The sequence below is a fragment of the Ambystoma mexicanum genome, chromosome 11 (assembly GCF_040938575.1).
Source record: "Ambystoma mexicanum isolate Mex_15411 chromosome 11, UKY_AmexF1_1, whole genome shotgun sequence".
NCBI lineage: Eukaryota > Metazoa > Chordata > Amphibia > Caudata > Ambystomatidae > Ambystoma > Ambystoma mexicanum.
Genome location: NC_090934.1, coordinates 1,033,239,276 through 1,033,254,456, shown reverse-complemented (window position 1 = coordinate 1,033,254,456; position 15,181 = coordinate 1,033,239,276). Strand labels below are relative to the sequence as shown.

At 41.9% G+C, this 15,181-nt stretch overlaps 1 protein-coding gene across 1 annotated transcript in view; it reads right to left on the bottom strand.

Annotated features, from left to right (window-relative positions):
* AGBL1 (AGBL carboxypeptidase 1) overlaps positions 1 to 15,181 on the bottom strand; it is a 3,520,373-nt gene that overhangs the window by 3,145,734 nt on the left and 359,458 nt on the right. The window contains exon 4 of the mRNA XM_069624284.1: positions 14,676 to 14,807. Coding sequence (XP_069480385.1) covers positions 14,676 to 14,807 — 132 coding nt within the window. The remainder of the gene's footprint in view (positions 1 to 14,675; positions 14,808 to 15,181) is intronic.

Here is a 15,181-nt window from a genome sequence, read left to right as displayed (position 1 = left end):
AGGAGATTGCCCATGGCCCATAACAATGTGGCTCCTTAACTTCCAACACAAGGTGGTCATACTACGTGCCTATAGAACTGCCAGCATAATCCAGGCGGAAGGGTCAGAAGTCTGTACCTTCAACGATTATTCTGCTGAAGTATCCCGACGAAGGAAGAGATTCGAACCACTATTTCCTGCACTTTAAGGCACAAATCAAAAATACTACCTGAAATTTCCCAAGGTCTGCTGCATCCAACTGGATAAAAAATGTCACTCTTTCGATAAGCCAGAGACCGCTTGGAGACTGCTATGACAACATTTAATTTTCTCTACAGACTTACACACCGAAACTGAAGATGAAAGACCAACTCATCAAATGGACACTTCACAATGGCACCTTCAACAACAACAATGATCACAGGGCAAGCGACAACGCTTCAACAGATGCTTAAATTAACCTGGCCACAAAGACTGTCGACCACGAACGTGATTGTCCAGGTTCCATTTTGATCTTCTTCAATAAACAACGCCACACAAATCCTACTATGCTCATCCATGTGTATGAGACAGGGACATTCAGAGAATTATTATGCAACCAATGATACCATGCCTGGGCACCCAGAATGAGCTAACCTATATGGATGACAACAAAGCTAACCATATTCTAATGTGAGCCAGCCCCTAACCGGGATACCCGGTATCACTGGTTACCCACAACAAATTTCCCCAGCATGCCAATGGGGTGGATGAGATTTGTATTGTCTCTCGCATCCCCCCAGGGCATGGGCTCTTTGGAGGTTGTATTAGGATCCCATTGGCTTATCCCAATGTCATAGTTACGGCCTACAGGTTTGAGGCATGTTTGTTTCAATAAAGTTCTTAACCACACAAACACACAGACTGCTTGACCAACACAGCTATCTCAAGTACAACCGTACCCATGCTCATCCAACCCCACTCGCTCAGAAATCTATGTCCCAATGGAATGGCTGAACTTCGACCAGTGACAATTAATGGACAAGGACTAGGTCACCCAATCAAACGATGGTGAGTTCTCAATTACCAGCGAGACAGACCACGCAATATCGATTTTCTACAATAAACACACATTTATCCGCATGAATCAGGGAAATTAAACCGAGGTTGGGTCGGGACATCAACCCGATCGCTGCATAGAGGTAAAAGGAGGTGTCTCAATCCTAATTCACAAACATCTCCCATTCCACGTATTCCACACTCTCATAGATAAAGAGGGTAGATTTTCTCTAATTCAAGCCTAATCCGAACACACACCCTAACTCTACTGAACATATACGCCCCAACCAATGACACACCGACGTTTTTCACACAGGTTTTTGCAAAATGTGCACAATACACTTATTGGAGGGGACTGGAACGCGGTTCTAGATGCAACACTTGACCACACGGGCACTCCCAATTTGCAACCCTGACCCCACGCAAACGTGCTGCCCTACTAAACTGTATGCCTAACATAGGGCTATCAGATATATTGCAGATTCTACAACCACACTGCAATGAACAGACATTCTACTCAAATTTTCATAAATCATACTCTAGGCTAGACTACTGGGTGGCCCCCATGAAAGCCCTATCACAGATAAAACAATGTACGATACTCCACATGACGGTATCGTACCATTCAAAGGTACTTCTTTATGATGAACTCCTGGAAACCCCACCCGATAGTCCACCATGGCATCTAAATTTAACAGAACTAGCATACCCAGATTTTCTCAAACATCTCAGTGAAGACACAGACCCATTCTGGCAAACCAACCCCCAGTGCTGGAAACAGTGTTCGCAGAGGTACTGGCCCCGGGGCATCTACGGAGAACGATGCTGGTGGCCAATATAATTGTCTTCCACAAAGAAGGCTGCGACCCAGAAGATTGCAGATAATACCACCCGATTTCGCTAATTAGCGCCAACACCAAGATATTGGCTAACTGCCTAGCTCGTCGAATCGAGAAAACCCTCCCACAACTCATCCTTAAAAATCAGACATGCTTTATCAAGGGTTGTCACTCAGTAGACAATGTTAGACGTTTGCTACATGTACTCGCCGGACAGGATGATCCACACAAAATGGTACATACGGTCGATGTTGAAAAGGCATTCAGTAAAGTCAGATGGGATTTTATGTATGGGGTAATCAAAGCTTATGGTTTCTCACCAACACTTCTAGGGCTAATAAGATTACTATATACTAACGCCAAGTCTCAGTGACCACTATCGAAATAGCCTTGAACAGGTTTCATCTATATTCAGGCACCAGGCAAGGGCGTTACCTCTCTCCCCTTTTATATGCACTCTCCATTGAACCACTAGTATAAAAACTATGCATGAACCCACAATGGAGCCGTGTGATAACTGCCTTCCATCAAATAACTGTGGGTTCATATCATTGTCCATCCAAGAAATAGCAGATCTGAACGACCCACCTACCCTGACTAAGATTAAATCAGACCTTCTTAGGTGGAACACACTCCCGCTCACTGGTAGGCCGCATCAACGCCTTTATGATGAACTCTCTCCCAAAACTCATATACCTAGCAATGGTGATACCCTGTGCCCCATCACAACAAATGTACCCAGATCCAGATTCACAACTGGCCAAATTCATCTGGAGAAGCAAAAAGACAAAGGTCTGGCTAGAAATTGTATAGGCCTCCAAAAATGACAGGGAACTTCCAGTACCACCCTTGCAGACCTAGTATCAGTCAGCCCAAATATGCTGGGTCAAAAGATGGTTTGATACCTCAGACACATCCAGTTGGAGATTGATGGACCTGGCCCTAATTACACCATATACCCTAGCAGAAACCCCAGCCATCCCATTAAATAAATTACCTAGGTGCATCAGCTCAGACCACTGACACAATGGCATAGGTTGAGACAACTATTGGGCTCCGATGTCTGGGCGGCTCCAGCCTGGACCAGCATACGAGCAATCCTCTCGATCGGCCTAGATCATAAGCTACACAAGTACCAAGATTCCTACTGGCCTGAGATCAGAGTACAAGACTTGTACAACGGGGATACACTGATGGGGTTCCAAGATGCTAGCAAAATACTTTGGCTTCCAAACAGAGAGTGGGTACATACCTCACTATAGAAGAGGTGACAGATCCAACACAGCCAACCAGGCAGTGCCGAATACCCCAAGGGCTGGCAAACTAGAAATGGAACCAAATCCAATAGAATTCTCGCACATACGCTCATTCTACACTGTGGGCCTGATTCACAGATGCGTTTTACAATGGCACAATCCCATAGGAAAATGCTCTGTGAATCAGGCCCCATATGTACCCTAAACAATATCAAACGCAACATAATCCTGGCAGCACACTAGTCTGACAACCTAGACATCCCAATAGACGTGGGCGATGTATACGACTACTTTGAAAACTTAACATTAGTGTCACACAATTTCCACAACAGAGACATTCAGTATAAGATGATCCAAAGGCTTTACTACACGCCCAGTAAACTCCACCGTATGGCCTCATTCGGTCCCCTGTGTGCTGGCGACAATGCAAAGAGACGGGCATGACAGGCTATATCATGTGGTCATGCCCACTGATCAAAGCATACTGGGACATATTCCACAGAATGATCTCTCAAATCCCCAACTTGCCAATCGACTTGGCCCCAGGGCCAATGCTGTTTGGTGCAGAAGAATCAGAAGAAGCAGACTGGTACATAGACCCAATTATTAGAAAACTAGCACATACAATCCTCTTCTCAGCACGCAAGCTCCTAATCATGCAATGGAAAACAGCCAAAGCGCCGGCCAAAAGATGATTTCCAAGATCTGCTTGCTCCTCTAGAGATGGCGAGGCGGACCAGAACACTTTAGAGACATATTGGACATATACATCGAATAAGATGGACAGACGAGTAGGCCCTCCTTATTCATAAATCCCTCGCAGCGGAACTATTCTCTGAGTTGCAAACACAAACCTACTCAGCCCCTCCCCACATAACACCTTCCACCAGAGGACGCATACAACTGCGAAGTGAAACTTTGTGCTCTTGTGGATGAACCACATCAGAGTATCTGAGAATAGATAGTCAAAAAATACTTCAATGTGTGTGTATTATTATTTTAAATGTTCTGTTCATTGTTACAATTACGGTTACTGTTTTTGCTTTGTTCAATATGTAAGTGGGAGGGAGTGGAGTGGTGGAGGGAAGGTATGGATCGCTGATGATGCGGACGGGTCATGTAAAATTGTTAATGACATGCTTTCTTAATTTTTTTATTTAGCATTTGGTTTTACAATTGAAAACCTTAAGCATGTTAACAAAAAATAACATATTCCTTAAAACAAGAGTAGAAAAGAAGAAAAAAAGAAAGAAGAAAAATGAAACACTTTCGTCGGGGAAGCAAGACATAAAGAAAAAAAAGCTTAACAATATAAAATACAACCTTGATAAAAAGAAAACGATGTTATCTTTTCTGACGACAGCATCACATTCATGAGTCTGCATCAAATATTTCTTTCAGGAATCCGAGCACTGCTATAGTCAGAGTAATACTCTCACCATAAAGAATTGAGGACCACCATTCAGCTATCGTTCTAATTGTGGGTTTCTCACTCGAGTTAGCCATCCATCTATTTCTCTGACAGTTCAAACCAGGATAAGACATACTTAGGTGCTGTAAGGTTTCTCTTTGTCCACTACACCACCATCATAAATAATCTCTCTGATCTTTTGGTTTCCTTGCTTCCAGTACTTCCTTGGTGGGCATTAAATTCATCCGCAGTCTCATAAACTCTCTTATGGGCTGGCCACAGGGAAATTACATGCTTTGCAAATACTTAGTAGAAAAAAGTTTGAGCAAAAAAAACTACTCATTGATCAAACTTTGCTTCAGATGCGAATGAAAGTGCTCTCGTGCTTACTGCTGAGTTTTTGTTTCCTGGAGAGAAAAAAAGCCTTCACCCATGAAATGCCATATTAAACTATCCTGCTACTACAATTCTTTCCAAAAGCGTTATTCTATCTCGTTCTAGGCTCAGATTACATGAATTGCAAGGCTACTGGTCCATCTTGCGTAACTGACTTCAATGTAAGGTGCAGGTAACATGGCTTTGGTGCCGGTCAATTTTGCAGAAGTGCTGGAGAAATGAGGTGCCTGTTCAGAGCCGTTTTGCAGCAACATTTGCACTGACTGGCCAGAGTACAAATGAAATCTGTCCAAAATGAGCAGTCCAAAGGCGCACTTTTGAACCAATTGGTCAGAGCAAATGTCAATGCCAAAATGTCTGCCGCAGCTGTCGGATTACCTTGGCATGGAGGCCATGAACATAATCAGTCTTCTGGCACCGGGTGGTTTCAAAGTGGGACATGAGCTGGGATTTTTGCCAGGAAATTATGTGTCTATGGATTCCTGTTTGCTGTGTAGAGAATGCTGGGGAAAATGTAATTTTACAAATCAGAAAGGAAACCGAAATATCTGCTTTTCTAATCCAGCAAATTCACCTGAAGCGTGACATTGCACATTGGGGGTAAAGCATCACTTCTGAAATGACTGTGTTCCAAAGCCATCAACAGAATAGAAAAAATACCCTCCCCCTCTCATCTCACACTGTATCTTTCCCCTGGCTAGAGAGAGTCTGGTTGCTTGCCCAATCTGGCACTGACATATTATCAGGCAGCATCGGATCCCACCTGAGCGACCGTAAAGACAGCAGAATTTAGAGTGCAAAGGAAAGCAGCTTTAATAACAAGCCATTAATTAGTGGAAAACGAACAGCTTGTGTTGGCTGTAAGCCTCGTGACATCATGACAGCGAATGTTGGCCTGTTAAGTTTGCCTAATGGCTTAAAAACATCATTGCAAACCATTAAGCATACAGGTCTCAGGCACGCATGGTTAATTGTTATTTGCCATGTAAATACGATATGCAACTGTGTGGGGAATCTTATTAGGACAGATAAACTGATACATTGATTATTATGATTGTTAGATATTAGGATTATTATCAGTAAGTAACGCAGTTCTCATCACCTGGCCCTAATGGCCCGTGCAATCGAATCCTTAAGGACAGACCTAAAATATGGAGCAGGAATTAAAATCTACATTTCTATCAAATTTAAAAAAATAGGGCAGCCCTCTCATCATGGAAAACATTGGTAATTGTTCCGCACCGGAGCAAAGTCCCGGTCAAGTCCCGCTTACCCGCAGCTCCCTGCTGATCGCTCTGGACTTCCCTTGATGAACTTTTAAACTTTGGACGGCGTATACTACAACACCCAGAAGGCTTGTTACTCTTTGTGTGGGCGGTGCTATGAAGCACTTTGAGCGTGCGCATCGGAGCAAAGTCCCGGTCAAGTCCCGCTTTCCCCGCAGCTCCCTGCTGATCGCTCTGGACTTCCCTTGATGAACTTTTAAACTTTGGACGGCGTATACTACAACGCCCAGAAGGTGAATTATTGTCGAACCTACCATTTTCAACAAGAGCATACATGAGCATATTTGGACTTTAACTAATGCGCCTTTCCTTTTTTTAGGCTTGTTACTCTTTGTGTGGGCGGTGCAATAAAGCACTTTGAGCGCGCGCACCACGCGCGCGCACCGGAGCAAAGTCCTGGTCAAGTCCAGCTTACCCGCTTTGCCGCGCTTGTCATAGCGTCTGGTGAAATTATTTAATTTGATTATTTGGGTGAGGTCTATTTATCTTGCTTAGCACTGTTACCTTGGAACTAAAATGAAACGCAGCATTGCTTCCTTAAAAGCAGGTATGCCCCCAGCATCGGTCTCACATTTCTCAAATGATGAAAACCCTGCTGGAAAATTGTCAGCTGCAAAACACAAGAAACCACGTTTGAGTTTCACTCCTCGTGTGAGTAATGTGAGCTCAAAATCTAGAACAAAAGCGGAGATATTGGCAGGCATGGACATTCGCCCCTTTTGTTGTGACTCAACTTTTCCGACCCCGTTACTACATGTTAAAGTTAACAACATACTCCCATCTCCCGACCCTATGTCTGTTCTTTCGCTGGACCATAAAATTGACTCAGTGGTACCGGAAATCAAGATGGTAGCGGAGGAAGGCACAATAAAAAAGGCGGTGGAAGCTCTGTGACCTTTGCCAAAGAAAACGTGTCCCTCACAGATAGCATTTTGCTAAAAAATGTGTTGACAGGCACCACTGCTCCACCTGTTGAAATACTTGAGCCTGCTATCATATCCTTAAGTGATTCTTCGAAGCCAAAAACATTTCATAGTCCAAATTCCACTCCAAATACCGGGGTTGTGCTCGTCATTGACCTGGACTATAATGCTACAGCTTTTTCTTCTTACACCCGTTCAGAAAACTTGTCCAAATCTCCAATCTTGTTTACAAATGTCAGTATGGCTCAGTCGGTTGCTAATCTGTCCTTTATAGCCCCTACCCCACATAAAATGTCCACCCAGAACATCAAAGAAGCAGGGCTGGTTGATCCTCCTAGTGTAAACACAGGAATTGCCCTCATGTCTATGAATACGGCCATCTTAGCCTTAGCTAAGTTGTTTGAGGCTCTAGTAACAAAGGCAGATTTGCATTCCACTCAATTGAATCAACTACTGGCAGAGCATCTCACACTTGCCAACAAATTGGAAAGCTTGTCGAAAGCCGATACTCTTTCAAATAGCAGAAGGTCAATAGCAACCCAGACCTACTTTCCAGCTCCTGCTTCTTCACACGTTTACCAGACTATTCCTTGTTTCTTGAATCCCATAACTGATCATCCGTCTGGCCCAATTGACACTGCTGTGGAACACCCTCAAAAAGCTATATATCCCTTGTTTGACACAAATCCAAACCCCGTTGATAACAGCAAATTGGGATTCAAAAAGCCTCCCTCTGTAAAAAAATCTAAAAACATCAAAGCTATGGCTAAACGTTCCTCGCAAACTAAACTCTTTGTTAAAAACATTTCCATTCCGGCTGTAAACTCTGTAGTTGCGGCCAAAGCGATTGCTAAAAAGTATTCCTCTCAAACGCAAAGCCGAAAAGCTAGCGTCCTCCCGGTGTCGGCTACTCCAACTCCTGATCATAATCCATTAAATGACTTGATTCGTGCTGCTTCTGACATGTCTAAAAACTTTCAACAAAAACAGGTTTCTAACACATCTCCACTTAATGCGGCACCATCGATGCCTTGCGTGAACAAAGAAAAACGACTCAAAGAATTGAGGCACGCCATTGATGTATATATCTCACTTAAACCAGCCCCCAAAAGCTTGATTTTTGGCACAAACGACATAGCAACAGCTCCAAAAACTGCTGTATCTGATGTATATCGACCACAAACAGTCTCACAGAATGTCTCGAACACTGTATCTGGAAAACCCGACCCCCAAGTGCCTGCACAAGTGCCTTCTCTAACTATTCCATTTACATCCCCTCGTGAACCTGTTGTTGCGGGAGACATGGATTTGCTGAGTCAGTCTTCTTTGATTAAGTTCTTTGAGAACTTTGGTTTTTCCCAAACCAAAGCTTGTCCAGAAAATCAGCAAAACCTCAAATCTCTGCCACCAACAGGAAATAAGAAGAAAACAACCGTAGGATTTAAGCGTCCGGCGGTTCATGCTTTGACACTTACCTGTTACCTGTTTGCCCGCACCAGCAAAACAATACAATCTTAATCGAGCCTCTGTCCTCGCAATTTTTGGGGAAATTCCAGAATTGGATGACATTGGAACGATTGACATCGAACTTGTTGAATTTGTTAATCAATCAAACCGCACATCTGTCAATCTCTGGTTTAATTCGAGGATAGTGGTGAACACCATATGGGCTGTGAAAACTCAATTGTTTGAGCTGGGCTTTAAGCTCTAGACCATGGCGAACCCCACAGACTCTCAACCAAATTGTACCCAGACTCCTAATTCAAATCATACTTCAAAACAAAACCAACTATTAACTCCTAAAACATGTAAGTGTGATGCCAAATTAAATCAATGCTAGAATAAGGGTTTGGGAAAATCGGCTGTGTCTTGCATTAGTTGGAACACTAGAGGTCATAGTCATTTGTTAAATAATAAGAATGTGTGTTTGATCGATCACGATGTCATCATGTTGCAAGAAACATGGTTCACTGATGTGCCCTCATGGAACAATTTTGATGTTCTTTTAACTCCTGCAGTAAAAGGTCGGTGGGGTCGGCCCACATCGGGTTTGTTGACAGCGGTTAAGCAGTCCTCAGCATTAAAAATTGAACCATGGTATTCTCCTAATCCGTTCTTACAAATGACAAGAATCTGTGGGGGAATGTTCTCATGTGCCATTATAAATGTTTATTGGAACCCCGCGGGTATCTTGGATGACTGTTTTTTGGATTGTATGGCCAAGGCCCTTGATATTGTCACACTTGAAGGACTCACGGAACAAATACTTGTAGCTGGTGACCTAAATCTTCATTGTTTGGGTCCTCCACGCAAATCTGAAAGGGTTCGACTTGTTACATGGTCATCCTTTGTGAAGTCAAGGAGTTTGCTTATGCTGAATGGAGTTCTGCCACAGGACGTTCCTCCGAGGTCAACTTGGCATCGAGACGGGTCCATGGGAATCATAGACTTTATGTATGCTACTGCTCGCATGCTAAATAATGTTACAGCCTTTTAAGTTATTCAAACAGAAGTAAGTGATCATAATATTCTACATATGATTTGGAACTCAACCTCTGATACAAATCAGTCTACTTCTGTATTAATTCCGGGCTTCTGTAACGTAAATTCTACTCGGAATAGATTGACATGGACTGAGTCTTCCCTGGCAGCCTTTAGAAATCACTATCAGGCCGAGTTGAGAATTATAAATGGGGGCTTCGGCCATGATAATCTAGTCTACTATGATCTAATGCAACTATTTCAACCTGGGTCAACTGCACATAAGCACAGGCAGACTCCTCATTTTCACACTTATGACCATGAAATAAGAACGAGAAAAGCAAAATTCCGGGCTGACAAAAGAGTCATTGCCAAGCTTCCACCATCTTTGCGTACCCTTGCCCTAACTAACATTAAAACCAAATACACAAATTGGGTAAGAGGTTTAAGAGCCAAGCTTTACCAAATTGATGGGAACAACATGCTGAAAGCCCTGGCTACTAAGAACTTAGCGCAGGCATGGACATCATAAATCAAGCCACAATAGGACATCAAGTGGCTATTCAGATGAATGACGTAACGGAGGACAGGTGGATTCAACACTATTCTGCCTCATTTGCTGTTCCGCCCGATCGGTTGGATATAGCTAGTCCTGGTTCTTTACTTCCTTTTCATATTGCATTTGATAGAGATGACATCCTCCAATGTATATCAAAAGCAAGTAAGTCGGGAGCCCCTGGCCCAGACGGTCTTTCGAACAAACATCTTAAATGTTTCCCAGACATTTGGGCAGACATTCTTTTCCTTCATATTTGAAACCATTAATGTCACACAGAAGATTCCTTTGTCCTGGAAACAGTCGATTGTTGTACCCATCTACAAAAAGGGTGAGCGAGCTAATCCAGCAAGCTATCGGCCCATCTCACTCCTTGACGTGCCTGGGAAGATTTACTCTCGAATAATATTAAAGAAGTTAAAAGATTGGGCACTCCAAGATTCCATAGTAGATCCCCTGCAATCAGGCTTTGTCAGTGGCTTAGGCACCCTCCCTAACATCATAACACTAAATATGCTTACGTATAAATATGCTATCAGGAACCAAGTTTTATATTTTGCTTTTATTGATTTTCGTTCAGCGTTTGACTCCATAAATCGTAACTTATTATTTCATAAGTTAAAGATTCTTGGTTTTCCCTCCTCCTTGTTGGCAAATATTATCCAGCTACACACTGAGACCTCTATGCGCGTAAGACTCTCTATTGAGGGTCTTCTTTCTGCATCATTTACTACCTTTCTTGGACTAAAACAGGGTTGTATTTTGGCATCGTTTCTGTTTAATTTGTTTATTTTTGATATGGACTTTTCTTTCCTTCAAATACTTTCAGACGCCCCTGAAATAGGTGGTCAGCGTATTCCGTGGCTGCTTTATGCTGATGACTTGGTATTAATTTCTCAAACCCCTATGGGTCTGCAGAATTTGTTATCTGCCTTATCCAAATATGCCTCGGAGAATCAATTCATTATAAACACTGAGAAGTCGCAGGTTATGGTCTGTAGGCCCCCGGGGAGAGCCAAACTACAAAATGCTGTATGGCACCTGCAACAAAAACCGATGGACATGGTCTCAGAATACAAGTATTTGGGTTTGTTCATCCAAAATTGTGTGGGAGACTCATGTTACCCAAACAAACTGCGTGTAAAACTCATGTCTCTCACATCTCAGGCCAAAATTCTTGTTTACAAGTACGGCAAATTTTCTCTAAACCATCTGCTCCTGTTTTACGAGCAAAAAGTCATTCCCATATTTACATATGGTGCTGAATCAAAATTACACATTAATAATCAGATTTGGGACAAGCTAGAGGCGACTTTTTGGAGAAAGGTGCTCCATTTGCCAAACTGTGTGCCCATGCCGCTCCTACGTCTCGAACTGGGTATTAAACCTTTATCCAGCAGAGTCAAATGGAGCATGTGTGCGTTCTTTCGTAAGTGTCTGCTTGGGGTCACCAATAACAACATATTAAGCACGGTTGCCAGTTATCTGACCTCCTCTAATCTGTACTTTCCAGTCAAATGGTGCAGTTCAGTCTTGAACACTTTATTAGAAGCTGATATTTCTCTACAGCATTTAATAGAGAACCCAGCGAGAGCCAAAATTAAACACTTTCAATGGGCATGGATCCACAACTATGAAAACTGTACAAAATACAGAGACTTCAATATAAATATCTTTGGCATTAAACGTCTGGGCCAAATGGCCGGCTATCTTGTAAAGTGTCCTTCGGCAAAAATTAGGAATCAGTTTTTACGCGTAAAATTGAATTTATGGCCCACGAGGGAAGTCCTGGTGAGGCGAAAAATTATACCCGCTGATCAAAAATACTGTTGATTTTGTGAATCTGCTACTGTCATAGAAACACTGCAGCACTTGATAGTAACATGTCCTCATTTAAATGCCTTACGCTTCAAACAATTCACCAATCTAACAAATTTGCATTTGGCACAGGACGAAGGTGAGACATGGAGCATTTTAGGAAATAGTCCTAGATTTTTTTATCTTAAAGTCCATGGTACACTTCTTGGAAACCATTTTACCAACGGAAATCCATTGTTAAAATGTGTTATTGTTATATTACAAGTCCATATACGTATGTTTGTTTCCCACTTGATATGGGCTTTTATTTAATATGGATGAATCGTTTTTTTGGTTTCCCTAGAGATGTTTTCACATGCATATGTGTTCTTGTGTATCTTACGCATATATGTAATTTTTAAGTTGCTCTCATGTCTCTCTTTGTCCTTCAACATTGTTGGTCCCAATGTGAAGTTTGAATTGTTTATTGAAGTTTGAATTGTTTATTGTTTTTATTTTGTATCAACATGTAAGTTTGAAAAGTTGATTGATTTCAGCTAAATCAAATAAAAAGAAAAACAAATCCTATTGAACAATGAAAAGAAAGCAGCCCAAATGAAATATGAACAATAAGGATGGGAAGTTTTATTTGAGCCCTCTAATTACATCGTTATGAAGGAAAAGTAATTCCAGTACCGAGGTATGGCTTGGGAAATCACCATCTTTTGGCCGATAATGATTATTCTAAAATTGGCCTGATTTAGAGAAATCTGTTGTGCTTCCCTACAGGTGTTCCAGTAGCCATGGTGTGTTTTGAGTTGGGAGTGAGGTCTCTAAACTCACAGCTACTTTGGAGACGATTGATCCATTGTAAAAATCTAGTTTTGTCCTCACAGAAATCTATGAACTCTTCAGCAACACCATGCCCAGCAACACACTGTGCTACGTAAAGAATTATGAAAAAGCTATTACTGCCAAAAGTATGTCATTTATCAAAACCTTTGAAAATTTGGGTCTAGCCAAAAAACCCATTTGGCAGCACGATTGTTGTGAGACCTGCAATTCAGTTAAAAGATACAAACCTTTAGCCAATTCTCACAATCAACATAAGAGATTGGGGGACAGATGTATAGTTCTGTTCAGTCTCTTTCAACTTATCTGAAACAAATGGTGATGAGATTTCATTTTAACTTGCTCAAGATAAGAGAATTCACGTGTACAGGCAACACATTAGAGCCTCCGACGGCTCTGTGTAGGGTTTGTGGTCTCGTAATGGAATACCTTATGCTTTTGGTTATTGAATGTGGTGTTTTTCTAAATGTGCTTATTACTGTTTTAACTGCATTGTACATGATTCTTCATTTGTTTTAAAGAAGTGATAATGGCCAAGGATCATCCAAGGAACCTCCTTTGCTTTAACTTATGCACTATTGCGATTCCTGCAGACAATCAACTCTTTGTCCGCATAACCCGGGAGTCATAGGATTAGTTAATAATTACTTGCAGTTTTAATGATGTGAGGAGCTAAATTAATATTAAATAACTAACATGAATGTATTAAGTGTGGTGACTAACTATGAAATGCTTTAATTTAAAGGTGTCTTTTTAAGAATTAATTAGTAAGAAGTCTGCACACAGTTGTATATGAGAGTTATTAATATTATTGAAGTAGATAAGAAATGTAGTTATTGTTTTGTAAATTTATAATGGTGTGCTCTGATGTGTAAGTTTTACTTTTTAAAACATGATGCAAAAAAAAAAGCTGGTTCAAAAACAGGTCAGCTTCTCCATTTCAGAAAATTTATCTGAAGCCATGGTCAGACTGGGGCACAAAATTGTCTCGGGCACCAATGAAAAAGTGTCCCACAGTTACAAAAGGCAGATCATTCATTTTGTGACACACTGTTTGAATAGTACCCAAGGGAGAGTTGATTGAAAAAATGTAATGCCAATTGTGCAATTTAAAGAATATTTATTCAGCAACAATGGTCAAAACTACCAGTCGCATGGTAAAGTAACTCAACAAACTGCCCGCATTGGCCCAAAAAGTGGCCCAGTTTCACCCAAAAAATGGCCAACACTAGCATTTTGCTTTTTGGTCCGGGCATTGATCTATTGCCCTATAGGCCAGTCCAAGCCTGGCTGAAGTTTCCCCTTGTGAGTGGGTGGATATGGGGTTTCAAGGGGGTAACACAGCACTTCTTAAGTGCCAGGCTATTGTGCAAGTCTATGCAAAAAGGACGAGCATACTCATCCTTAGCACTTAAGAGGTTAAGTAGTGTACTGAGTCTGAAATGACTGTGTTACAAAAGCATCAAGTGAATAGAAAAAATGCCCTGCTCCTCTCATCTAACAGTGTATCTTTCCCTTGGCTAGACAGAATCTGGCTGCTTGCCCAGTCTGGCACTGACAGATTATCAGACAGCATCGGATCCCACCTGAGCGACTGTAAAGACAGCAGAATTTAGAGTGCAAGGGAAAGCAGTTTTAACAACAAGCAATTAATTAGTGGAAAACTAACAGCTTGTGTTGGTTGGCCGGTTCAGTTTCCCCGATGGTTTATAAACATCATTGGACAGCATTAAGCACACAGGACTCAGGCAAGCTTGCTAAATGCTTATATTCCATGTAAATACGATGCGCACCAGTTTAGGGAAGCTTATTAGGACGGATAAAGCAATGCACTTTGGAACTGGAGGGGGGGTGTACTCACCGCTGGATGCATATGTCTGCAGGACCCACAGACAGGGGGTTAAGTACTGCGTCTTGGAGAGATTTGTTCTTGCCAAACTCAGCAGTAGATCAGTCGCCTCCAGCTTCTGGGCTTTCTCCCCAAACTTGCCATCTATTAAACGGGAATGACACTGGATCACATTTTGATGATAATAAGTGTAAAACATGCCCATGCATGACTCATTGCCCAAAGAAAATTTGACATAATAGCGAAAAATGTGAACCATTTATGTTGTGTATGGCATTCCGCAACGTACTTATTTATTTAGTCTGTTTTGTAAACTGCTGACATGTCACATTGTGCCCACTTCCCAGACGTGTGTTTCAAAAAGCATATAGGGATCACGGTTCCATCAGGTTTGTTGATTGATGGAGGATATGGAGCCAGACACTATTGAGGTGATTGAGGAATGTTTCATTAGGATTGTTTGTGTTGAAGTGAGAGTCCCCCAAAATGCAATCAAAACTCCCCAGTGAGAGTCAATA